At 35.3% G+C, this 26,791-nt stretch overlaps 1 protein-coding gene across 9 annotated transcripts in view; it reads right to left on the bottom strand.

Moving 5' to 3' along the window:
• Positions 1-399: 399 nt before the first annotated feature.
• The window catches only part of relch (RAB11 binding and LisH domain, coiled-coil and HEAT repeat containing), a 57,101-nt gene continuing 30,709 nt past the window's right edge, over positions 400-26,791 (bottom strand). For 4 of the 9 annotated variants that reach the window (XM_051881906.1, XM_051881900.1, XM_051881903.1 and 1 more), the window contains 19 exons: positions 25,434-25,546; positions 25,248-25,338; positions 21,977-22,048; positions 21,287-21,427; positions 21,005-21,169; positions 18,589-18,736; positions 18,148-18,304; positions 15,736-15,859; positions 15,530-15,578; positions 15,074-15,153; positions 14,889-14,995; positions 12,979-13,078; positions 12,169-12,251; positions 10,529-10,592; positions 9,600-9,738; positions 9,258-9,374; positions 5,611-5,699; positions 5,253-5,323; positions 400-1,016 (listed from right to left, as the gene is read on the bottom strand). In XM_051881906.1, the coding sequence (XP_051737866.1) occupies positions 896-1,016; positions 5,253-5,323; positions 5,611-5,699; positions 9,258-9,374; positions 9,600-9,738; positions 10,529-10,592; positions 12,169-12,251; positions 12,979-13,078; positions 14,889-14,995; positions 15,074-15,153; positions 15,530-15,578; positions 15,736-15,859; positions 18,148-18,304; positions 18,589-18,736; positions 21,005-21,169; positions 21,287-21,427; positions 21,977-22,048; positions 25,248-25,338; positions 25,434-25,546 (2,031 nt within the window). In that variant the 3' untranslated portion in view covers positions 400-895. Of the gene's footprint in view, positions 1,017-5,252; positions 5,324-5,610; positions 5,700-9,257; positions 9,375-9,599; positions 9,739-10,528; positions 10,593-10,920; positions 11,004-11,032; positions 11,171-12,168; positions 12,252-12,978; positions 13,079-14,888; positions 14,996-15,073; positions 15,154-15,529; positions 15,579-15,735; positions 15,860-18,147; positions 18,305-18,588; positions 18,737-21,004; positions 21,170-21,286; positions 21,428-21,976; positions 22,049-25,247; positions 25,339-25,433; positions 25,547-26,791 lie in introns of those variants that run through there. The other 5 variants (XM_051881901.1, XM_051881904.1, XM_051881902.1 and 2 more) reach the window with 4 other exon arrangements.

Genomic DNA, 26,791 nt, shown 5'->3' with positions numbered 1-26,791 from the left:
TTTTCTCCCGCCAACTGCTGACCATGTGATCCTTGTGCCTTGAACTTTGAAACCTTCTCTCCAAATGTGGAGAAAAACAAGCCCATGTGTTTGAAGTTTAAGTTTTTTTGTTGGTTTTCAAGGCCATGCGTTTATTGTAGTAACACCTGTCGAGGTTTAAAATATGCGGCACAGTTCAGATGCATTAGGGACATGCTGTGTGTAAACTGATATAAACCTCTGAGTCAGATAACATGAGGAACAAACAATGCGCTACTGATTTGCTGTATCAGAAGTACTGAAGTGCAGATTTATTATGATTGTCATCAAGCCAGATGTCTGAGAAAGCAAAAAATCATCTAAAAAAAAAAAAAAATCAATCTTAGAGAGTGTTCAAGAGACAACACACAGAATCAGAAGTACATAAGTACACAAGTGGTCTTCGCTTTTTATTTATTTTATGACACGAATGTTCAAATATACATGATATTGGGTTACTGTTCTCTCAATTCACTGTATTTTACAGTTATTTACTGTTGGAGCATATCCAAAATAAGAGAAACAAAACCCCAGACAATTTTACACACTTATAGAAAATTTTCTCCAGAGACACAGCAACACATAAAAGACAACTTGACAAGGAAGGAATCATTGTTTTGATTTCATAAAGTTCATATTGTCAAAAACCAAAAACAAATGTAGTGATGCAAATAAGCCTATGAAATAAAATCGAAATAAAAAAAGGAAAACATTGAAACATGAGTGCAAATTTCTTTGGAGGCTGGAATAAATTTAAGACATAAATATGTTAAAAATATAGCCTATCAAATGAAAGACGAACAAAAGAAAGGCAGACGATTGACTTCAAGTAGGAGATCCCAGAAAGTGGAGGATCATGGAAACACCCAAGCAGCTCTCATTTCTTTCTCTGGAAAACATTAGCCAGCATGGCACCTGAGGTGGTCAGCTGGCCCATCTTACTTAGAAACTTGGTCTTTGCGTCCTCGCCCACCAGACTCGCTGCAATAGAGATGGATCTGAAAGGGGACGGCACAGCATTCAAGGGTTAGAACATCCACCCACGACTCAAGGGTCGTATAAGCACCGGGTGCTGAGAGGGACAAACTGGCAAGGATGATACTCAGACACCCTGGTAAACCCACGATAAAAAGTATCTTTTCCATGTTAATCAGAGTTTTTGTCTTAAACAGCCGCGACAGCAAATGCTATGAGTGACATTTTAGAAACCGTTTCCATTTCTTCCACTGGAACAACATACAAAGTATGACAATGATAATCTCAGGTAATGATTATGTGCTTTATTTAATGTTAAGAGAAATTATTAGGATTCTGAATTTAATTTTGTGTGACCTTTAAAGCCATACTCAACAACAGATAATTCTCCTCAGAGATGAATGGAAACAAGAACGTTCAAACTGTGAACTCAATGTGATCAAACAAGTGTATTTTATGACAAAGATTGTTTCAGTCACTCAGTACATATTTTTTAATAAATGTTAAAATGATGTAATGCACTGCCTGGCCACACACACACAAAAAAGTCGCTGTTTGGATTTAAATAGGCAAATACTTAAGAGTCTATGACTGGATCATTATTGCTGTGATTATAACATTATTTCCATCAAGAGGTGCATCAATTTTTGGTCAGGATCTTGTATTGACAATGCAAGAGGTGAGCACTCTGTAAAGTCTACTCCAGCACATCCCCAAGACTTTCAATGAATTTAAAGGGTTAGTTCACCCCAAAATGAAAATTCTGTCATTAATTACTCACCCTCATGTCGTTCCACATCCGTAAGACTTTCGTTCTTCTTCGGAACACAAATTAAGATATTTTTGATGACAGAATACTGTCAGATTTCCTTCCATAGACTGGCTTTGCAACTACCACTTTGTCGCTTCAAAAACTTCATAAAGAGATCGGAAAACTAATCCATATTAATCGAGTGGTTTAGTCCAAATTTTCTGAAGAGAATCGATCTCTTGTTATGACGAACAGATTTAATTTAGACTTTTACTCGCATGTAAACACTTATCAGTGAACATAAACAGAAGCTCAACTGAACGTGAATAACGCACAAGAACAAACCTCTTCCAGAAGCTCAAACGTGCTGCATAACACACGAGAATGAACCTCATTGGTTACACAGCACGTTTGAGCTCCTGGAAGAGGTTTGTTCTTGTGCGTTATTCATGTTCGGTTGAGCTTCTGCTTAAAGAGTTAGTTCACCCAAAAATGAAAATAATGTCATTTATTACTCACCCTCATGCCGTTCCACACCCATAAGACCTTCATTCATCTTCGGAACACAAATTAAGATATTTTTGTTGAAATCCGTTGGCTCAGTGAGACCTGCATTCCACAGCAATGACATTTCCTCTCTCAAGATCCATTAATGTACTAAAAACATTTTTAAATCAGTTCATGTGAGTACAGTGGTTCAATATTAATATTATAAAGCGACGAGAATATTTTTGGTGCGCCAAAAAAACAAAATAACGACTTATATAGTGATGGCCGGTTTCAAAACACTGCTTCCTGAAGCTTCGGAGCGTGTCGAATCAGAGCACCAAAGTCAAGTGATTTCAGCAGTTTGGCATGCGATCCGAATCATGATTCGACACGCTGATTCATAACGCTCCAAAGCTTCCTGAAGCAGTGTTTTGAAATCGGCCATCACTATATAAGTTGTTATTTGTTTTTTTTTTTGGTGCACCAAAAATATTCTCATCGCTTTATAATATTAATATTGAACCACTGTACTCACATGAACTGATTTAAATATGTTTTTAGTACATTAATGGATCTTGAGAGAGGAAATGTCGTTGCTGGCTATGCAGGCCTCACTGAGCCATCGGATTTAAACAAAAATATCTTAATTTGTGTTCCGAAGATGAATGAAGGTCTTACGGGTGTGGAACGGCATGAGGGTGAGTAATAAATTACAGAATTTTCATTTTTGGGTGAACTAACCCTTTAAGTTCGCTTCATATGGATTTGTTTTCCGATCTCTTTATGAAGTTTTTTAAAAGTGGTAGTTGCAAAGGCAGTCTATGGTAGAAAATCCGACAGCATTCTGTCATCAAAAAGATCTTCAATTGTGTTCTGAAGATGAATGAAAGTCTTACGGGTTTGGAACAGTATAAGGGTGAGTAAATAATGAAAGAATTTTCATTTTGGGGTGAACTAAACCTTTAAGGTCAGGAGGTGCCAATTCATGTGAGAAAATGATTCTTCATGCTCTCTCCCAACCATTCTTTCACAATTTGAGCCTGATGAATCTTGGCTTTGTCATCCTGGAATATGGCCATGATACGTCCTCCTACATGGTTGTTTAAGAAATGAAAAGCTACACACTCTATCAATTAGGGTTAAAAGAACCGTTGCCAAACATATAACATGCTAGAAACATAAAAATCACTGCAATAATTATCCAATCATAGACTATTTGCCTATTTAAATCCAAACAGTGACTTTTTTTGGCCAGGGAGTGTATATATGAATTTGATTATGCACTTAATTTTGTTGCGAGCCCAGTGCACTTGCAGAGAAAGCTCCGCCCACACACACTTCTGATTGGCTGTGATGTTTGATTGAATTTGTTGCGTCTGGTTAGGACACAGTGTTACGTGGAATTTTACAACATACTTGGTAAGCTTGATTCATTTTCGTTAATCAGTTCGAATGGTCGGTACCAAAGCTGCATTTATTTTATTAAAAATACAGTAAAACAGTAATATGTGAAATATTATTAATGTAAAATAGCTTTTTTCTATTTTAATATAGTATTTTAAATAAGTAATTTATCCTTGTGATGTCAAATCTGAATTTTCAGCATCATTACTCCAGTCTTCAGTGTCACATGATCCTTCAGAAATCATCCTAATATGCTGATTTGCTGCTAAAGAAACATTTCTTATTATTATCAAGTTGAACGTTTGCTGTGCTGTGTAATATTTTTGTGATTTTTTTTTTCAGCATTATTTGATGAATTTCTTTTGCTTTTTTATTTGTGATAAATCTATTGTCACCTTAACCTTTGACCGATCAGGCGTGAATAAAAACTTGCAAGATCGTGCAACTGCAAGATGACACATAATTATTGTTTATGAATACAAGATTTTAACACCACCTCTGTTTAATGATCGTACCCAAACGTGGTTAAAAACACCAAAAATTCTATAAATCAAACACTTTACGTACTAATAAGCATCACAGCTATATAACCAACATGTCTTGCTCTCTAAAACATGTTCCCCCTAAACAATCATGCTTAAATGTCACCCTCCCAACTAACTAAATATAAAAAGATCCTGGATAACTCATGGCAGAACAGCCCACACCGTTTGTGAGAGGCAGATTCAACTGATGTATCATGACTTCTCGTGACAGTTGCAATGATAGACTTCACTGCAGTTATAAAGTTCAAACATTTATAAATATCTCACAGAGGCATGGAACAAAACCACTGGAAGCGTTGCTAAGATACCGACTGTGAAATTAAGACGACAAGTGCTGTTTATGATCAAGCCACATCTTTAAGTTAAATGTTTTAAAGAGTGCCACACGTGTTCGCAAGCTGGGTACGTTTCATTTTGGAAACCTACAGTTAGAGAGAGTCCTTAGCAAGCAAAAATCTGACTGTACATACCCTCTCACTTCTTCACTACATCTAGAGTCATTCAACTCTTCAAAATTGCACACTTAAGCAAATAAAAATGTATTTCCTGCATCTTGTTTTACCTTTTATATAAGAAAAAAGCCAAAATTGGAGTGGCAAAATTAGTTAAATAAGTGTATGAGTGAATTTAGCTTTACACAGATGGCTAAAAGTGTAATATGAAGCAGCACAGCATGAATGGAGCGGGTTTGCAATAATCATGTGGCTAAGCCAGTGGCCTGCAATGCCTGATGGGAACTATCCTAGCAGTGGAGAGACTGAGTCAAACCCAAGCTGAACTCAAAACAGATAAATTGTTAAGGAAATTTGCACGCAAAAGGCCTTCCTGAATACTGCAAGATTGGGGAGGTGTACTTGAGAAGTGTTGTGAAATTTACTCTGCTACTGAATGAGCACTTGTTCGCTTGTTACTTTTTGTGGCCAGGGGTTATTTATACTCAAACAGGAGAAGTAGACACTGTATTTATTAGATTTCCCACTTACATGTAGTGATTTGAGGCTCCATTTACAGTAAATAAGACAAAACATGGTGAGCCAACTATAAATAAATGAAAGAGAGTGTCTTCTCACCCTTGTGCCTCTCCAATGCCTTTGTTCTCCACCTTTATTTCACACTCCTTTATCATGGAACTGAGAATAACCTGAAGGACAAACGGGAAAAGGAGGATGTATTCTTAGAGCACTGCTGGTAAGTCTGACATACACGCAGACACACACGCACATCAGCTGGACATTACTAGGCGAAGGAAATTAAATAAATAGAAATTGGGTTATGTGACATGCAGTGTAAAAAAAACGTTAAGGTGACAAGACTAGACCTGGCTAAGGACACAATGTTATGGGTCTGTATTTAATTAGGAATTATGGGTGGTTGCTGTAGTAATGTCATGTAGACATAAAAACATTTTTGAAATGTTTTAATTAATACCTCATGCTCAGGAGAGAGCTGCTCCATATCTGTCCTCAAACATCTCAGTCCAGGGAGGAAATGATTCACCATAAGTTCTTCAGAAATAACTGAAGCCCCAGAGTTAAGAAAAGGCAATTCCAAACATACCTGTAAAATATACACATCTTCCCTTTCCACGGTTCAGTACGCATACTTGAAAACTCTGTTCATCCTATGATTATTAACAATTATTATTTGTTGTCAAAAATAATTTCTATATAATATAATATAAAGGAAATTTGGACATGAAAATAAAATAAATTAAAAACCATAACTAAAAACAAAAATTGCTCAAATTAATTAAATTTTTTGATATACAACAGCACAAAAATTAAATAAAACTATAAAATACTGAAAAACTACATTAAACTAAGTCACAAAGTGAAGTTAAAATAAAATAAAAAATAATTTAAAACTATAATAAACCTGCAGTTAGGGCTGTTATTCAAAGAAAGTTTAATTAATTACATGATATACTAATTAATTAATTATTTTGAATACATGACAATTAAATCACATATACCAATATATTATATAAACTATAATTTAATAATAATAACTATGGTTATAATATAATATAATATATGAAAAATTGGACATGAAAATAAATTAAAACCGTAACTAAAACCAAAAATTGCTAAAATTGATCTTTTTTATTTATTTATTTTTTTATACACAACAGCACAAAAATACTAAAACTAAAATAAAAATTAAATAAAACTATAAAATACTGAAAAAACTACACTAAAACTAAGTCACAGGGTGAAAAAAAGTTAAAATAAAATAAAAAAAATAAATAAAATAATTTAAAACTATAATAAACCTGCAATTAGGGCTGTTATGCTATGAAAGTTTAATTAATTACATGAATATACCAATTAATCATTATGAATACATGACAATTAAATCACATATGCCAATATATTATATAAACTATAATTTAATAATAACAAAACGTGTATAACTCTTCATTTTCAAGAGTGTCTGTGGTAATTCAGCTGAATTGCTGTACTAAAACTCCAAGTGAATGAACAATGAATTAAACAACAGAGTTCACCCAAAAATGAAAATATTTTCATTTATTCACCCTCAAGTTGTTTTAAACCTGTATGAAAAATTCTTCTGCTGAACACAAAAAAAATTATTTTGAAGAATGTCGGTAACCAAACAGTTGATGGACCCACCGATTTCCATTTTTTTTCGGGGGGGGGCCCATCGACTGTTTGGTTACTCATATTCTTCAAAATATCTTCTTTTTGTGTTCAGCAGAAGAAAGAAATTCATACGGGTTTGGAACAACTTGAGGGTGAGTAAATGACAGAATTTTCATTTTTGGCTGAACTATTCCTTTAAAATATCAGTTATCAGTATCTGCTTAAAGCTTCATGAACGGTGCACCCCTAATCTTGACCAAACCGCAACCATGACCACCACAAAACTTGATATAAACTGAACCGTGAGAAATCTGCACTGTTACACCCCTAACAGCTACCCATAATGACTTGCTCTTTTACAGTGCATACACACCAGTATACAGTCCACTGATTCAGACTCAACCTCATATTGATCATGTTGCAAACTGCCTGGGGGGCAAGCCACTGCTACAGGGGGGTCTCAACCGTGGCACAGCGGACAAAAATAAAATGAAACGGAGAAAGATGGGGGCAGAACAATACAAAGGAGCATCTGCAAAGGCATGTATGCTGGGAATCCTGACCAAAGGGCTGGGCTAGGCCCTCTTCGCTCAAACGAACAACATCACAGAACGTTTAACGACAAATTCTGCCATCCACCCTGCAATTTAGTGTACAAAAATGGCTGAGGTTTATTTTCTTTCTTTCCCTGCCAGCGGGATATGCAAACATTTTCGCAACATTGAAGCTCTCAAGAAAAAAAAAGATGGGGAAAAAAGAAAAAAAAAAAGAAGAAAAAAAAAAGAGAGTGAGAATGCAAATCCAGCTATGGAGACTCATGTCCAGTTTAAATAGTTGACCATCGCTCAAAAACTCTAAAACACCAAAGAAAGTGGCCACACAGATTGTGTGTTCAGTATCTGTTATTAAGTTGAAACTGGAGGTAAAACTGTGGTTATACTGTGCAGGCTGCCATATGCCACAAAATCAGTACAGAAACCAGAGAAAAATGGCTTCTGCTCCCAAACATCAGCAGTGGAGGTGTACAGTCCAATTCCACTGTCTATCTGTTTTCAATTTATAATCAAAATGTTCCCTCTTAGAGAAAAATCAGCTTCTGGAAATTTTAGAAATGCAAACCGCTAGGCATTACTGAGGAGCACAAAAAATAAAAACCTTGATTGATTTGTTAAAAAAAAAACAAGAATCAAATAGTCAGCCAAACAATTTCCCACAGAGTGTTCATAGACTGTCTAATGTATACTTTCCCTCAAAATAGCAAGGGTTTAGCAAAATGGCAAGCTACAATTTGATTGGCTGTGTTTTACGTAAATATCAGGTTTTTAAATCACTGTATCAGGACATAAAGCAGTGTTTACAAGACACTACGTTACTATAATAATTGTTTTTGAGGAATAACCAGACACTGGATTTAATACATCTTGTCAAAGAAGCGGCTCTTACCAGATTAGCTACAGCATGTTTCCATCCAAAGCTGCAAAATAAACTTGTGTGCAAAATTGGAATATTGCATAAAACATTAGCGAATAAAGCACTGTTTCTATTCCAAGTGTTAAAGATAACAAAATAATCACTTTCTGGAAATTGGTACAAAAAACTGGTAATAAAAATGGAAGTTGCTGCAATCGGGGAAGAAACTGTGGCTCTTCATAAATGACTTGAGCCTCAGATCGCGCTGATGAAATGCAATAAATGCTGCCGTGTTATCTTGCATTTGGATGTCTGCTTTTTGGGAATGCAATCGTGTGGGACACTTCTGGAAGGTAATTACACCTAACCACTTTGATGACAGACTTTGGCTCAAGCATTTTAGAATAACTAAAACAATGTTTGAGACGCTGTGCAATAAAATTGGTCCGCTGGTTAGTCCAGTTATCCAATCACATCCTCTGCTGAAGCAAAGTCACGTTAGTTTTTTGTTGCGCATCGAGGGATTTATTCAGTGAATGTGTTTTCATCATAGTTTATGCGCATGTCTTATCATCAGATAAAAAAAACTGGCTCAATTGTGCATTTGTTTTTTAGAATTTACATGTATTTTTATAATTATGCGCATCTTGGTGTTTCCATCCGTTTTTTTTAACGAGATAACCACAAATTTGCATATAAGTAGGTGGATGGAAACAGTTGAGAAACAGATTCAGAATTTATGCTAATTCAGACAAACTGCTTTTTATTAGTTGAATTGTAGAAAATAAGAACACACACACGAAAAAAAAAAAAGTTATAAAAAATACCTGAAGTATCGATTTTGTGTGAAAAAATCGTCACAATACATTAATGTATGATTGTGTCAGCACAGCACTTTTTGAGACTAGAATTACCTGCAAAGTGGACCAGACTTCATGCTAATAGTCAAAACCATGCTATGGTGAGATGAAAGGTGATTAGCAGTCAAAAGTACTTCTAAACAGACAGAATTTTAAATCTAACTTGGAAATGATCTCTCTCTAATATGACTATAAAGGATACAACAGCAGGATAAGGCGCTGTACGCCTCAAACAGTTGAGTGGCAATGTCAATTCTTTTACTCTCCACCGTCTGCTGGTTGTTGCACAGAGCCAGTTTGTGCAAATGAGGAAGAACAACTGTGGAAAAAAAAAAAAAACAGAGAACAGAGCATGAAAAAAAAAAACCATCACAAAATACTTCTGCCAAACACTCAGAGGCAAACACAGTCACAGAACCATGACAGTACTGTTTTCATCACATTACAACACGCTATTGTGTTTTTTCTCTGTGCAAATAGTGAAAACCTTTACATAAGTGCCATGAAATTTTTTCTTTAGTGAATATATAGTGAAGACACTCACATTCATCTCTGAAGCGCGGCTCTGCGTTGGGTCCTACTCTCCCAAACGTCTTGATAATTTCCATGTGCAAAGAATGCTGGTCCTGGTACTGGGGGTCTTCCAGAAAAGAGGCCAGCTGCATTTTCACTCTCTCTAGCAGCTAATAAACAAACACACATATTACACACAAAAACATTAAATACATCTGTATGGCTTCTCTATACAGTTTGTAAACTATAATGCCTATTCATACACACATATATATTTATGTAAGTGAGGATAGCAAAATAAAGTAATCTGACATATTATACCCAAAAATTCTTCATACAGTGGACTACCAGTAAAATTAATAAAAATGTGGAACCAAAAATTATTCACTTTGACCTGACCATGTTTTGCTTAAGTGTTATCTGACATAATTAAGCTTTTTTTTTTTTTTTTTTTCCTGACACAGTTTAACTCTGAGATCTTGTCATATTTTATTACCATTTTTTTAAACTATAGTGAATAAACTGTTTTAATGAATAAAATGTTTAAGGTGTCTGAATAAATCTTGGTTTGACTGTGTATATATATATATATATATATATATATATAAAACATTTTGCTGTAAATAAGTGTATTGGGATTTAATTAATTATTTTTTAATATTACATAAATTGTACACTTTATAAGGTCCCATTAGTTAACATTAGTTAATAAAAACATTTACTGAACATTTACTGATACATTATTAAAATCTAACAACTAAGATTAAGAAATGCTTTAGAAGTATTTTTCATTGTTAGTTCACATTAACTAAAGTAGTTAACTAATGTTAACAAATGGAACCTTATTGTAAAGTGTTAACCATGAAATATTAACTAAATATATCTATTTTTTGATAATATAGTGACTTAAATATATTTAAAAAAAAAAGACAAATAATCTGTAATATGGATGACTTGTACCTCTTTTTGCGTTACAGTTTCCATAATTGTTCCAAAGGCAGGTATTGTTGATATCCTCACTGAGCTGAAAACAGAAAATCCGTCACTATACATCCAAAAGAAACCATTTATTTCCCCAATAAAATGATAAAAGATGCACAAATGGAACAGAACCAATGAGATGCCAATCACTTGATGGAATATGTGGTAAGCAAGATGATTAATGTCACATGATCATTCCCATGTCAGTATGAAAACCAAAACTGAAACACAGACAACAAACATCCAAACCCACTAAAACCCCCCAGAAAAAAAAAAATAAATAAATAAATAAAAAATATCCAACTAAGAGAATGCGGAGAGGAGACAAGATATTTGGTTTTTAAAATGTCTCATAGCTGCGGTTAACTCACAATTCAGGACCACTGCACAAGGTAATAAGGGCCGGAGCTACTCGCTTGTCAATTAAGGCTTCGCTCATGCCTCGAAGAACCAGCTGCAAACCAGTCAGATGCAAAAGAGAGACGGGGGGGTCAAACACAAATGGCCAAGAACCTAGCAGGGAGGGGGGGTGGTAGAGAAGACTGTGGTACTAGGGGCCTTGGGAGAGAGTGACTGGCAGCCAAACATGCCACGGGCTACATGGATGGACAGATGGGTTGACTGAAAAGATGAATGAATTGTGAAAAGCAGGTAGCTTTTCCAAGCGTGCCGTGGTTAGTGAAGCCTGAATGAAGGATGTTAGTACATCGAGCATGTGAGACAAACAAAATAAGCACGGTCTCTCAAGCCTTGGTTTCATCAGGAGAGCGATATACACCTTCACACTAACATGACATTAGCAATAAATAGCAATTTCATGGTTAGTAATGGTTTATTTAAAAATAAACATGTATGTCTGGGCCATATTTCTATCTGAAAATAAAGAATAAAAAAAAGATTTTTTTTTGCATTAAGAAAATTAAGTGTATTTTTTAGATTTATTTGCATAATGGCATTATTTTCATAAAAATTAATCACATTTATCCCTCTGTTGGTTATTATTAAAATGCAAATAAATTAATAATAAATTATTAATAATAATAAAAAAAAAAAAAGACACATATAGAGAGTTATTTTGATATGTGTAAAATATAAATTACATGTATCATTTTTATTTTCATGAATAAATATTTATGTCTGGGCCATATTCCAACCTCAAAATAAAAGAATAAAAAAGATAAAAAATAAATAACAATAAAAAATTATTTTCTATAAAAAAATAAGATTTTTTTTTAAATTTTATATATATATATATATATATATATATATATATATATATATATATGGAAAATGTGGTTCATTGCAATGGAAATTATAAGACTAGTGCAAAAAAAAAAAAAACTATGTTTGTTTTAGGTAGGTAAAATATAATTCCAGATTTATTGTGAAATATGACCCGTACATTTCATTAAATAATAATGAAACCTTTCTATGTGCTATCATCCTGAATTTATGTTGAGATGTCAGGGATCCTGACATCCCAACATAAATTATTTAAAACCCATAAATCTTGGCTCTGCCCATCACAGGTAGGCGAGGGCCGAGGCTAATAGAGGTGTGGCCTCCTGAGAGAACCAAGGCGGAGGGAGGTGCATGGATGAAGGAGGCAAGAGACTTACATTTCAGGATCACTGGAGAGAGTGATAAGTGCTGGAACAACTCTCTGAGCTACTAGAGTTTCATTCACCCCCTTCACCAACAGCTGATTGGTCAGAGCAGGGGTGATGTCACACAGGATGCATGGAAAGAGCGAGCACAGTGTCATGGAACACCGCAGAGAGAAAGAGAGAGAGAAACAAAAGAACACAAAAAAGAAACAACGGTAACAAACTAAAAAAACAGCGCAGACATACAACGAAAAACATGACAGAAGCCCAAAGAAGGCGCTACACAGATGAATTAAATAATAAATAAGGACTAAAAAGGCCAGGCAAATTTAACTAAAGCTACGACCACAGATGAGGAGAAGGGGGTTTCTCAGATAGAAGAGTTTATTAAAACTCCTCGAACTTCATTACGGACTTACACGGGGTGGGGGGTGTGAAATGTGGGGGTTTGTTACATAATTTTTGTATGGCAATAGCAAGCGTGTTGTGGTGCAAAAGACGTACGGATGCTTTAAAGCTGCAACAACTTCAAAAACAGGTAAACATTCAGTGATTTGACAGGTAACAGGGATGACAAGGCACAAGGGGGCCCTAGAGGGAGTGTGGAGAGGTCTGAAATACATATTTACCACCTCACACCAACCATCAACATTTTAAATACATGATATTACAGCAAATTTGAATTAAAAACAAAGCATTAGGTGATAAAACTAATCATTAGACTGGCCTGGAAGAAGGTAAATGTCTTTAAATATAAACTTTGGAAGTATCTATTAATTGTATGGCTAAATAAACATGAATTGAACTGGACGAAGGGCTTACCTCGAACATGCGTGCAGCGGTGCAGCGTACCAGCGCAGATGTATGGACCACTCCATACCAAAGCACCGTCAGAAGAAGCTCATGATACGCTGGGTTTGCCCTGGAGACAAGAAGTAACGGTTTCAGTAGGTAATCACCAAATGACAGTTGATGATCCTACTAAACCTGATCTTCTAGTCAGTTAGATTGCCATTAGCATGAAATGTCTGGTGCATTACATCATCTGGTGACAGTGGAAAGGATATGGGAGTGTAACATATTGGGACATGTTATTTTTGTGCTAAACTGCTTAAACCATTATTGTTGGTTTATACAGGGCAGGATGGCCCACTGGCCTGGATCCGGTGTGTGAGTGTTTTGGGCAAGTTCATGACACTGTCACTTTACATACTGTATCAGCAGTAAGTTTTTATGCCTTGCAAATGTAAACATTTGGTTTTTTATATCATTTGGTTGATAACTGCTTGCCAACCCTTTAAATGTCAGTATTTTAATATTAACTTAAATTTTTAAAGGATCACCCCCATGTCATCCAAGATGTTTATCTTTCTTTCTTCAGTCGAAAAGAAATTAAGATTTTTGAGAAAAATATTCCAGGATGTTTCTCCATATAGTGGACTTCAGTGGGGTTCAACGGGTTGAAGGTCCAAACTGCAGTTTCAGTGCAGCTTCAAAGGGCTCTACATGATCCCAGCCGAGAAATAAGGGTCTTATCTAGTGAAACAATTGGTTAAAAAAATAATAATATGTAATCATGTTAGAAAGATAGGTGGAAATATTGCGGTAGGGCAAAAAACTCAATCTCATTTTCTCCTCCAACTTCAAAATTGTCTGACATCGTTGTTTTACCTTTTTTTGTAAAGGCCATTTGGCCTAGTCTTTGCATGTTCACTTCGTAGACACTGGATCAATACTTCCGCCTACGTCACGTGTGACCTTTCCTACGTGATTACGTAATGTGTGGCGCATTACAGAGTAGTGCAAGACGAGCATTTGTGGTTAAAAGTATATAATTTTTTTTTTTTTTGAAAATGCCAGACTGTTTCGCTAGATAAGACCCTAGTTCCTCGGCTGGATTCGATCGAGTAGAGCATTTGAAGCTGCATTGAAACTGCAATTTGAACCTTTAACCCATTGGTCCCTGTTGAAGTCCACTATATGAAGAAAAATCCTGGAATGTTTTCCTCAAAAATCTTAATTTCTTTTCGACTGAAGAAAGAAAGACATAAACATCTTGGATGACATGGGGGTGAGTAAATTATCAGGACATTTTAATTCTGAAGTGAACTAACCCTTTAATATTATGTAACTGGATAATAAAGATGAAGCTTTGTTGAAACTGCAAGAATGACTTGCGATTATGCGTAATGTTTGGCAATGAATACCATCATTTTCCTGTAAAAGCTCTTGGGAACTTCTTGTGTAATTATAATAACTGTACAATGTCCAGCTATTATTGCAAATTTTATTTGTAATAATTTTTAATAATAATTTAAAATCTATGAAATAATAAAATACAATTATATATACAAAAATATACAATATATATATATATATACTACTTTTATGGTGTGCGTGTGTTTTTTTTTTTTTTTTGGGTCCTTTTGGAGCTTGACAGCTCCTGGTTACAATTAAACAGCACTTTTTGTGTTCCATGGAAGAAATAAAATCATATGGGTTTGAAATAGCATTGGGGTGAGTAAATGTTGACAACTAACGTTTGTGTGAACTACTCCTTTCAAATGAATGAATTAAGTTTTCGTGCACAAAAACTGAGTTTTTTTCAATAGTGGGGCCATGACTCTTGTGAGCAAGTCATTTTACATCATCTTAAAGGAATTACAGCTTCACATGAGCTCATGCAGAAAGACATCCTGGCTGTGGAATTAAAATTGCTGATGGACACTCACCCCAGCTCTACAAATGAAGCCTTTAGACTGTCAAGAGGAGCATGGGAGAGAGATAGGGTGGTCATGACATCCTCAAGAAAGCCCACCAAGAGTTTACGGTCCTCCTCCTGAAACAAGCAACTTCATTAGAGAGAGGCTTTCCTGAATTATGACATCATATACCAGGCATACTGTGACACTCCTACCTGATTGTAGCATGTCAGGACTCCGGTTGCATAGATCGGCACCGTAGCCTTGGTAAGGATGCCATTTCCTGTGGTGGCATCTGCAGGATACAACCCTTGTTACAATCTCTAAACGTATATAACTGAACACTCAGTTCCATATTCAGTTAGATTAGACATAAGTGTTAATTGAATTCATCTGGTAATACTTCAGAAAGACTCAAACCATTAAAATTAATACAACATGCCCAGTTTTGTTGGCAGACACTTAACCATAGACTTGATTTAACTCAACAAACATTCAAAGAATGAAAGAAAAAGCTCCATTTTCAAATCCCATGAAGAGTAAAAACACATTTTTGACACACAAGTCTCCAGCTTGGGAAAAAGATATAGAAACTAAGAGTGTGTGTTCTGTTCCCAGTCCCTCCTCTGTCAGCAGGGGTGTTATTCTTGGTTAACTCAACAGTCACTCACCCACATTCTCCTCAGATAGCCGCAGGATTTCTTGGAATTGAGGTTTTACCTTCAAAAATGAGGGGAAAACAACACCTAAATTAAACTGGAACTGCTGAACTGTGTAACTGTGCCAGACTATTTGCAGCACAAACTCTATTTAGCTACTTCACTTTTCCAAATGAAGAAAAAGGAGATTATTGTATGGAAAACATGACCTGTCCTACCTTGGTGTTGGTAAAGATTTTCCCAAATGTTCGACATAATCTCCAAAAGAACCTGGAGAACTCGTGCACACAGGTGGATGAGGTGACGTTGATACGTCCTACAATCTCTATTAGCTGTGGTAAACTGTGGAGAGAAACCAGAATTAGGTCCAGTTCAAATGTAAGTGAAGTAGGCCATTTGTATGCAACATGTGAACTAAGCTGTATAAAATAACACTTTACAATAAGGTTTCATTCATTAACATCAGTTAATGCATTAACTAACATGAATTATATTTTTTACAGCTTTTATTAACCTTTGTTAATGTTAGTAAATAAAAATGTTCATGTTCATGTCAGTTCACAGTGCATTAATTTGAACAGATACAACTTTTGACTTGAATAATGTTAGTAAATGTTAATATTATCATTAAGAAAAATAAATGCTGTAGAAGTATTGTTCATTGTAAGTTAAAGGGGTCTCTGATTATGATTTCACTTTTTTAACTTTAGTTCATGTGTAATGTTGCTGTTAGAGCATAAACAACATCTGCAAAGTTACAAAAGCTCAAAGTTCAATGCAAAGGGAGATATTTTCTTTTACAGATATCGCTTTTTAAGGACTACAACAAACGGCTGGTAGGGACTACAACAAGCTTCTTCCCGGGTTGGTGACATCACAAACCCCATAATTTACATAAACCCTGCCCCCGGGAACACGCAACAAAGGGGGTGAGGCCATGTTGGGCTGCTTTAGAGAAGAGGAAGAGTTGTTGTAGTAGAGTGTTGTTGCCATGCCATCATTTTATGCCGGACTGCTTCCCAAACGAGGGTCAATTGAATGCTGGATTTGCACAAAAGATTAACACGATTCAACTCATTGACTAGCATGTGCCGTCAACTCCACAGCAACTACATAAATTTATCCACTAATCATTCAGAAACATCCAGTTGCACTCTAAAAGTTCTTCCTGAGTCTCTCCATCAGTGTCCGACTCCGTTTTGAACAATGTAAGGCTTTGTTGTTTTTGAGCAACCGAAGCGCAAGCTGTTAAAGCTCCGCCCTATTCTGGAAAGCGGGCTGGGAGCAGCAGCTCATTTGCATTTAAAGGGACACACAGAAAAATGGCAAGTTTTTGCTCACACCCAAATAGGGGCAAATTTGACAAGCTATAATAAATCATCTGCGGGGTATTTTAAGCTGAAACTTCACAGACACATTCTGGGCACACCAGAAACTCATATTACATCATGTGAAAAGGGGCATAATAGGTCCCCTTTAACTATTGTAGTTAGTTAACTGATGTTAACAAATTAAACCTTACTATGTTACCAAAAACTAGAAGGATTTCAAATACATTGTACCTTAAATGAAAGGGACAATATAATACACTTTAGTAGCATTTTATTTTTACAGCCAAAGCTACTCTAAATTTAGTTTTAAATATCCATCTGGATTAAACATGCTGTTCTACTATACCTTCAGGATTTCAATATGTTACTGACCTCTGTTCTAAAGTTTGTTTGTTTATAAGTTTGCATGCCAGCAAGCTTGTATATGTACATGCATCTATATGTATCAAAAAATATTTTTATATAACAAAACAACAGATTTTTTAAAAGGGTTTTAAAGTTTATCTTTGATAAAACTTTAAAGGGTTAGTTCACCCAAAAATAAAAATAATGTCATTTATTACTCACCCTCATGTCGTTCTACACCCGTAAGATCTTCGTTCATCTTCAGAACACAAATTAAGATATTTTTGATGAAATCCGATGGCTCAATGGCATTTCTTTGAACTGTTTTAAATATGTTTTTAGTACCTTTATGGATCTTGAGAGAGGAAATGTCATTGCTGTGAATGCAGGCCTCACTGAGCCATCGGATTTAATCAAAAATATCTTAATTTGTGTTCCGAAGATGAATGAAGGTCTTATGGGTGTGGAACGACATGAGGGTGAGTAATAAATGACATTATTTTCATTTTTGGGTGAACTAACCCTTTAACTAAATATGGCCCTACTTAATTAAAAACCTTTTCATAAGAATTAACTAAAAAATTAAAGAGAACTAGGAGATATTGGACTCTGACATATGATCTTCAGCCATTTACAAAAACATATGAGTCTGGAGTCATTTGACACTTTCTGACCCTTATTATTCACTTATAAATGATCTGGGTGGCACGAATAATAAGCTTTGGATTATGAATACTAACAGTATAGCAAAAGATCAAAGAAAACTGTTTTTATGAACACATATGCATGCAGTTTAACTCTCTAGAACGTCTGAGGTGTGGCATGGTGGAAGTGCACATGCTCTGACATGAGTGGGTGACCCAAGTTCCTGTCTCCACCTTCAATAAAAATGTCAAAAAAGGCCAAAAACCAGTGGTCAAAAGGGGTAAGAGTGTGAATAAGACATCCACTCACAACTGGTTGACCACCCAGAGCAGACTGTCCCATCCTGTAGTTCCTTCATGCTGGAGCTGATGATCATATAACTGCAGCAGAACTGCCAACTGCTCTCGGCTGCCCACGATGGTGGCCACGTCCTGCAACGGGGAGGCTGGCCGCGGGAATCGGGTCACTGCAGGGTCACATGCACACAAACACACACACACACAGAAGCAGACTTTAAAACCAGGAATACACCAAAAAAAGCATAACTGCACAAATCATCTGACACGGCCGCAGCGCGTAAATGAAAGAGCACTTTGATAGTGAGCCCAAAACCAGAGAGCAACCTCAACATGGCAGGAACCCTACAGTTACACTGAGTCAGGCGCCAGGTCTGCATCGCTAAACGTGGCCTGACTGAGAATGTTAGTGAAAAACGCGTGTGTGCGCATGTTGACGTTGGCCGACCCTCACCCTCGATAGGAGGCACGTCGCCCTGTAGGTTGGCTCGGCTGGTGAAGGGGGCGTTCTGAAGCAGCACCGCAAACAGAGACGGGATGAGGGACTGAAGCGCTGACAGATACATATGTAGCTTGTGTTCATCTAGACCATATTCACCCTGCTGGAGGGAGGGAGAGGGAGAGGGAGAGGGAGAGAGAGAGGGAGAGGGAGAGGGAGAGGGAGAGGGAGAGAGAGAGAGAGAGAGAGAGAGAGAGAGAGAGAGAGAGAGAGAGAGAGAGAGAGGAATTTAGGAATTAAATAACTGAAGGGAGCTAAAAGAGCATGTTTGTAGTGCTGTACACATTTGGCTAACTTTGTGGGGACAAAATTTCTTTAAACATCCCCAGAAGAACTGCACAACCTGGCCAAATCTTGAAGTTTTAAATATTTGAAGACTTGATTCTTAGAGGCACAATATGTAATTTTTTGCCGCTAGAGGTCGCTTATTCAAAACAAAGGTGTAGCTTGATGACGCCTTGATTTCGCGGAATCATGGGAGGAGTTGTCTTCACGTCTACAGCTGGTGGACTCGGGCAGAAATCATATTCATGGATGAGCTAATGTATTAAAGAGTTGCTAACATTACTGTAGTATGAAGCAGGGTGTGGCTGAAAGCTGTTGGAGCTAGAACGAGGCCGCTGGAGCGATTGCTAATGAGAGATGAGCGCGAGTCGACACATGGTTCGAGAGCAGCTTTTATTATGCTGCAGATGACCGCTTATGCTTCTTCCGGTCATGCATATGTGGGGTAACGCAGCTCTGTTTTATAATATTAGAAACATTTGTGCGTTGAAAGTTGTAATAATGCTACTCTGTGTGTTCGCTCGGTGGCTACTATGAGACACTTGTTACACACTGCAGTAAGCTAGATGGATATTAGGCATGGTAAAACATGGTACTCGCTGTAAATCAAGAAAATGAGATTTAAACAATAAGACTTACTGTGTTGAGCTATATGACAATGAATAGTTTTCTGTCGATTAATGTATCCAAACAGTTGCTTACCTGTCTAATAAAACACGTAATATATTAAAGATTAATATATTATGGATTTGATGTTTCCATGGTTTCTACAAAATAAAACTGCAAATCAAGAGTAACGCGGGTATGATGTCATTGATAGGCGACGCACTGACACGGTCGGTGTCCTGGTTAAAATTGCTTAATTCTCTGGATTTAAACATTCTTGGAAACATTTGGGATAATTTAAGTACACAAGTCATCAAAATACATAACACTGTTCTAGTGGTTTTTGGATATTTTAACCCAAAAGTCTTACATTTTGTGCCTTTAAGAGTCAATTGTAGAAAGAATATTTGATTCTAATGACTGAACTACAAAAATATTACAAGACTCAATTCTAATGATTCAAATGTACAATACCATTGAAAAGTTTGGGGTTAATACATTTTTTTGATGTCTCTTATGATCACTATGGCTGCATTTATTGTAAAAGCAGTAATATTGTTAAATATTATTACAATTTAAAATAACTTACTATTTTAGTACATATTTTAGTATATTTTAAAGTGTAATTTATTCCTGTGATGGCAAAGCTAAATTTTCAGCAGCCATTACACCAGTCTTCAGTGTCACATGATCCCTCGGAAATCATTTTAATATGCTGATTTGACGCTCAATAAACATTTTCATTATCAATGTTGAAAACAGTTGTGCTGCTTAATATTATTGTGGAAACTATGATACATTTTTTTTTTTCAGGATTCATTGATGAATAGAAAGTTCAAAAGAACAGCATTTATTTAAAACAAACTATTTGTAACAATGTACTGTCACTTTTGATCAATTTAATATTCTTGCTAATTAAAAGTATTAAAAATCTTACTGACCCTAAACTTTTGAATGGTAAAAAAAAAAAAATATATATATATATATATATATATATATATGTATATATATATATATATATATTCGAAATAAATTTTATGCTAAATCGGCAATTCAAAAAAGATTGAAAGACTTCATTCCTTAAGATTCAAATATAACAGAATTAAAAATTAGATTCTAAATAATCAATTATAAAATCTTCACATGATTCTATTCTAAATAATAATAAAAAAATCAAAAAATCAAAAAATGTAATTTAAAAGTGTCAAATATAAAAGATTTGATCATCTAAGTTTAAATATTAATTTAAAAAAAAAAATTCGAAAGATTCTACTGTAAAGATTAAATGAAAAAGATTCAAAGATTCAAATCTAAATATTCAATTCTAAAAAGATTGAAAGATTCCATTCTGGAAAAAAAAAAAGATTTTTAAAAACATTTAAAACAGGCCAAGTGTAAACATGTTAAAGAAACAATGTGGAACAGCGCCGGCGGTCCTTAAAGGATGTAATTTTGTGTGAGTGTGTGTGCTGATTTTCACCTTGAGCAGTTTCTCAATGCGCGTGAGGAGGGAGGGGATGAGCTGGGACTGTAAGTTGCCCAGTTCTGTGCACCAGGCAGCGAAGGCAGGAATGAACACTTGGTGGGTGGCACTGACCACCCTCTCCGACGGGTCACCCAGAGACAACAGCATCAGCTCAAAGCCCTGTTCACAGCCATATACAAAATACAGCGCACATACACAAGAAAATACTGGTAAAATTACTGTAAAAACTTAAAAAAAACCCACTGAATTATGCTGGAACGCAAAAGTAGCACACACCTGGGTGTATTTGTCTGGATCGTCGATGTAGCCCATTATAATGCCTAAACTTTTCACCACAGCTTCTCGGACCATATCTGCTTTATCTTCCGCCAACATTTGCTGAAGCATGGACAGAACCAGGGAGCTTCGGATCTCCTTCTGCAGACACACACACATATTTGTATGCCATGCCAGTTTTGAATCCTAGCACAACATCTTTTTATGTAAACTGCTATGTTTAGTTAAATCATTAAGTGTTTCTACTCATGAGGGAGTAAGTAAGCATCAGATACTCCATGATAAACAGGAGCATTCAAAGGCAAAAAAGGCACAACGCCAACAATCAGAGCACCGTTTGAGCCAAATCAGTCCTGATATATGCGAGCCAGTGTTTCATAGCACTAAACGAACAGCCTGCTGAGCGTTCCAACTGTAACTCTATGATGTACAGCCACTGTAAACAAACAGCATTCCTCCATAGCAACACACACATGTGATCAAAGTGAACATAAATGTAAACAGAGCTTGCACTGTGCTGATATTCGTCAGTTTGATTATTTGATAATTATTATTTGATTATTTCAACATGCTCTTGCTTGACTACATCTAGAGTTTAGCGATCACTAACTGTGACATTGTTGAAAGGTGGACATGATTAATGCGTCCCAATTAGACAGCTTTTATATTTAGAGGAACAGAGTCTCTTACGGGTAAATAAGGGCCCAGGGCTCCACATGCTTCCGCCACCAGAAGTCTTCTCTCTGGATACTTGTGGTTGATCTGAGCGAGAGAAACACACATGCAACACAGACATACACAAAGAGAGCAAGACACAACACAGCAGCGTCAGTTCCAGCTCTGACCGCAGGTCTGCATACCCACCCGTACCCTTTGTAAACCACATTAGCTCATATTTTTCAGTGTTAAACACTGAAATTGTTTAGGTTCTTTCCTCAGCGGAAATAGGTTTCCATGTGGGGAGTTGTGAATGTACTGTACTTTTGAGAGAGTTTACTTAAAACTAACAGTAAACATGAGGATGTGTACCAAGTCATGAAAGGTTGAAACATTTAAAAATTCAATAAATATTCAATTACTATATTTTCCCCCACAGAAATCTAACAGCTTAAGTCTTAAAAGACTAAAAGATTGCATTTAAAAGATTCAAATATAAAATATTTGAAAATTCACTAAATATTTATTTCTAAAAAAAAAAAAAAAAAAAAAAAAAAAAAAAAACATTCTAAAAATGGTCAAATATTCCACTATAAAGATTCCATTCTAAAACCAACTGCTCTCTCCACCACGTTTAATGGATATCTAAAAAGATTAATATTTCAATCTTTTTAGATATCCATTAAACTCCAATAAATTTTCAATTCCTGTTTTTTTTCCTCCAGAAATCTAATTACTAAATTCTTAAAAGACTAAAAAAAAATTAATTTGAAAGATTAATAAAGATTTATAAAAAAAGAAGATAAAAAAGATTTATATATATATATATATATATATATATATATATATATATATATATATATATATATATATATATATATATATAAAAAAAAAATACGACTAAATATTTAATTCTTAACTTTAAATGATTCCATTCTAAAAAGGTTCAAATTTTCCATTATAAATATTCCATTCTAAATAGATTCAAAGATTCCATCGTTTGTTTGTTTATTATTATGTTTAACGCCATGTTAGCATTGGGGCTATTTAACACAATGTCAATATCACAATCCATAAAATTTAAATTATTATATAAAACATTTCAACCTAACATGACAAAAAATTTTTAAATACATTCGGTGATACATTCTGGCAGTATCATAAAAATTACAGTCCTAGTGAATATGTTTAACAGTCAAATGGACTTGACATGAGAGACAAAGGAGGAACTTCTATTTTAAATAGATTCAAAAATTCCATACCAAAAATATTCAAATAATCTAGTCTAAAAGCTAAAAATGCTAAAAATATTTAAGAGCGACCACTTTATGCAGTTTAAAGGGACCATATACTAAACTACTCCTACTAGTCCTTTTTCAACTTTAGTAAAACCATTTTCACATTTTCTCTGACCCTCTCTGAAATAAACAGTAGCTTATTTTGCCACTGCACCTTCTATATACAAATGATTGGCTAACCTCACATGTGAAAACTATTACCATCGCTCAAACTGTCTTACATCAGTGTGGCCAAGATGCTGAAGTGAATAGGTATTTATATGTGACCTGTGCTGGCAAAATGAGTCGCAATGAGCAAATTTTCAAAAATGATGTTATTGTTTATTTTTATGATTTTTTGGAATCCAACAAAAAATGACTGAGCTACACCTGTTAGAAGTCGATAGAGTCAGCAAAGTCAATTTTGGAAAAAAATTGATTTAAAGTTTTCTGAAGGTTCCAAAACAAATTAGGTGTTATTAACAAATCCATGTTAATAACAACTAATTTGGCACACACCTCATCAAAACCAAATATCTATAGAAAAATATATATATATTCAACTTTTTTTTTTTTTTCAATATTTTACTTCAATATTTTGAAGTACTGTATACTTGTGTTTATATGTGTATATCGTTATCGTGCGCTGTCTGAGGCGTCTGTGCGCACGCTTCGGATCTGTCAGTCAGCGTGAGTAAAATCGATTTGTTCGCTATGAATATTGACAAAGCTGGAATGCTATGCTTTAAAAAGAAACAAAACTTGGGCTAATGAGGAAGTTGCTGAGGGGAAGCGCGAGTGGTGAAGCGAGCAGAGAAAAACGGCATTTTTTATGGACAAAGGAAAGGTACTCCTCTCAGAAAACATACAAATAAAGATACTTTTAGATGTTTTATTGCTATATGAAGCATTTAGATCGCTAGATGAGGGTTTAATGAACTCATTTTTGTGAAAACCTCAATTTTGACCAAAATCAACATTTTTGACTTGTTTTGCCTGTAGCTTGTAATTAAGCCCGTGCGCATTCCGACTCATTTTGCCAGCACGGGTCACATATGTGAAATCTCATATCTTGTAACACAGAGTACGCCTACACAATTAAATAGAAAATCCTGCTTGTCTTTCTTTAAAGGGGTCATGACATGAGAAATCAAATTTGCCTTGATTTTTTGACATATAAGAGCCTTTGTACCATTAAAGCATCTTGCAAGTTTCATAGCTTAAAACTTCCTCCTCATTATAAACAAAGCATTTAATCAAGCCCCCAAAACTGCTCGTTTTTTGATATTTCAGGATCTGTGACGTCACCCTGGCAAATACATTTGCATATGACTGCCACCAGAGCAAGACATCGACGAATAGTTATTATAATGACTGACGCTGTCCCCGCTGGATACTGTATACAGATGCGCGTTCAGTTTCTGACATACTTCACACACTTGAGACTGTTGACAACAGGACAAATGAAAGAGTTTAAACAGCTTGTTTACATCTCTATACTTCAGAAGGATCCCAAAATCGGAAACAAGTGGATGGTTTATTTTAATGGCATCCCAGATTGCGTCAGAGGATTATATGTTTGTTCGGAGCACTTTGTTTTGTAAACGAGGCACAAGTGTAATGGAGAGTTTGCAAAGAAACTTTCGTTGAAAGATGAAGCAACCAACTGGACAGCAGCTGCGCCACAAACTGTAAGTAAATTATCTCATAATACTTTGTCTACGGCGGTTTTATATGGATAATGTTTTCAAAACACTAACACTTCACTGTTTCCTGTGCAATGACATTATCTAATTATAACAGAGGCAGTTTTCTGATAAGCCTTAAAAGGGGCCGCCCCTTAAAAACGGATCATTTCAGACAAAGGGTTGAAAATAATTGTTTTTCCACATATATATTTGTTTTATTAACATTATAAGTGAACATTATAAGGAACATATAAAAAAAAAAAAAATCCATGCCATAATCCCTTTAACAGGTGGCAAGTTTTTAATGTCGTGAGTGTGTATACGAGTACAGGAACTAACCTGTTCCCAGCACTGCGGCAGGAGTTCGGCTTCCACCCGAGTGGGACCCACATGGCGAGCGAATGCCACACACCCGGTCAGAATCATCTGCCTGAAGAGGAACATTACAGCAGAATGTTAACAGACTCGAAACAAAACCGACATTGGTCAGTTTACACATGCGCAGATGCCCAAATGCGCACACACCTCTGCTCATCATCAGGTCTCTTGATAAGATTAAAGAGGATGTGCAGTAGCTGGTCTCTTTCTTTGGGCTCGGGATGCAGACAGGCCGTACACAGAATGAGAGGAATCAACTCCTGTGGACACACACATGAACGTAGGTCAAATAATATGCACTGTACACAGAAATAAATACATTCATGCACCCGCTGATATGCATCCTAAAGGGCTCAGACAGGGAACTTCGGCAAGCAGGTATTTGAGGATACAGGGGAAGCTACTCTATTGAAGAAACGCCTTCACCACAAAGGAGAGTCTACAAGCCACTAAATCACAGCACTAAATAGGGCTGGGCGATATATTGGATATTTCACAACATTTGCAACAATTTTGTTGATGATATAATATTAAGAAACACTATGTGTACTGAATTTTCTTTTTATTAGTTTATTAAGCTTCCTAAAAACTATCATTAGACTAGTTTTGTAATCATTCCTTGTCATGATTCGCAAGTATGAGAGTGTTTACTGAATCAAAATTAAAAATGCCGTTAGAGTTAAATGAATAATTTATAAACTGATTAGCTTGCGTCACAATTTTCCAAAAAAATTGCACACCATTTTTATTTATTATTATTTTTATTAAATATTTGGTAAAAATACATTAATTAAAATACTTATATATATATATATATATAATACATTATAAATATTATTAAATTACCTTGATTTTTTTGTTGGATTTTCTATATTTACATCTGGATAAAGATATTTAAAAATTATTTTATGGAGATCACACTCACAAGCCAAACAAATACTTCCAACCCAAAGAAAAAATGTAGTACTGAGCAAAGAAAAATAAATAAATAAAGTAATAATAATAATGCTGACTTTATACATTTGCATGATGTTCGCATTATCTTTTAAGATTTTATTAATTTGCATGGTTTTTTTTTTAGGCTTGGAAATCAAGCCTAATTTGAAATTGCCTGATATTATCAGGTCCATGGAAACCATGTATATCAGTGCATATAAACAAAATTAATTTAATATAATTATTCTCTATGTTCATGTAATGCAAAGCAATTTGGCTAAATGGTTTGATTATTTTTAACTAAATTTTATAGCTGTATAACAACAGTCTAGTTTAAATGAAAATTCTCTAAAAAAATGAATTAATGAAACACCTTTTGAGACATTTCAGAGCAAATAATTAAACAAACAGAAATATACTAAATATTGTCAAAAGGCTCAAAATATTGACATATATCGCCTAGTCCTAGCACCAACACCTATCTAAGCGCATGTGTGTATGTGGATGTGCACAAATGTTACATTCTCTGAAGTATGTATAAAACCATTTAGCCATGTTAACCTGTGGTT

The sequence above is a fragment of the Ctenopharyngodon idella genome, chromosome 23, assembly GCF_019924925.1.
Source record: "Ctenopharyngodon idella isolate HZGC_01 chromosome 23, HZGC01, whole genome shotgun sequence".
Classification (NCBI taxonomy): Eukaryota; Metazoa; Chordata; class Actinopteri; order Cypriniformes; family Xenocyprididae; genus Ctenopharyngodon; species Ctenopharyngodon idella.
Note: the sequence above shows the minus strand (reverse complement) of the source record. Positions and strands in the feature narration are given on the sequence as shown.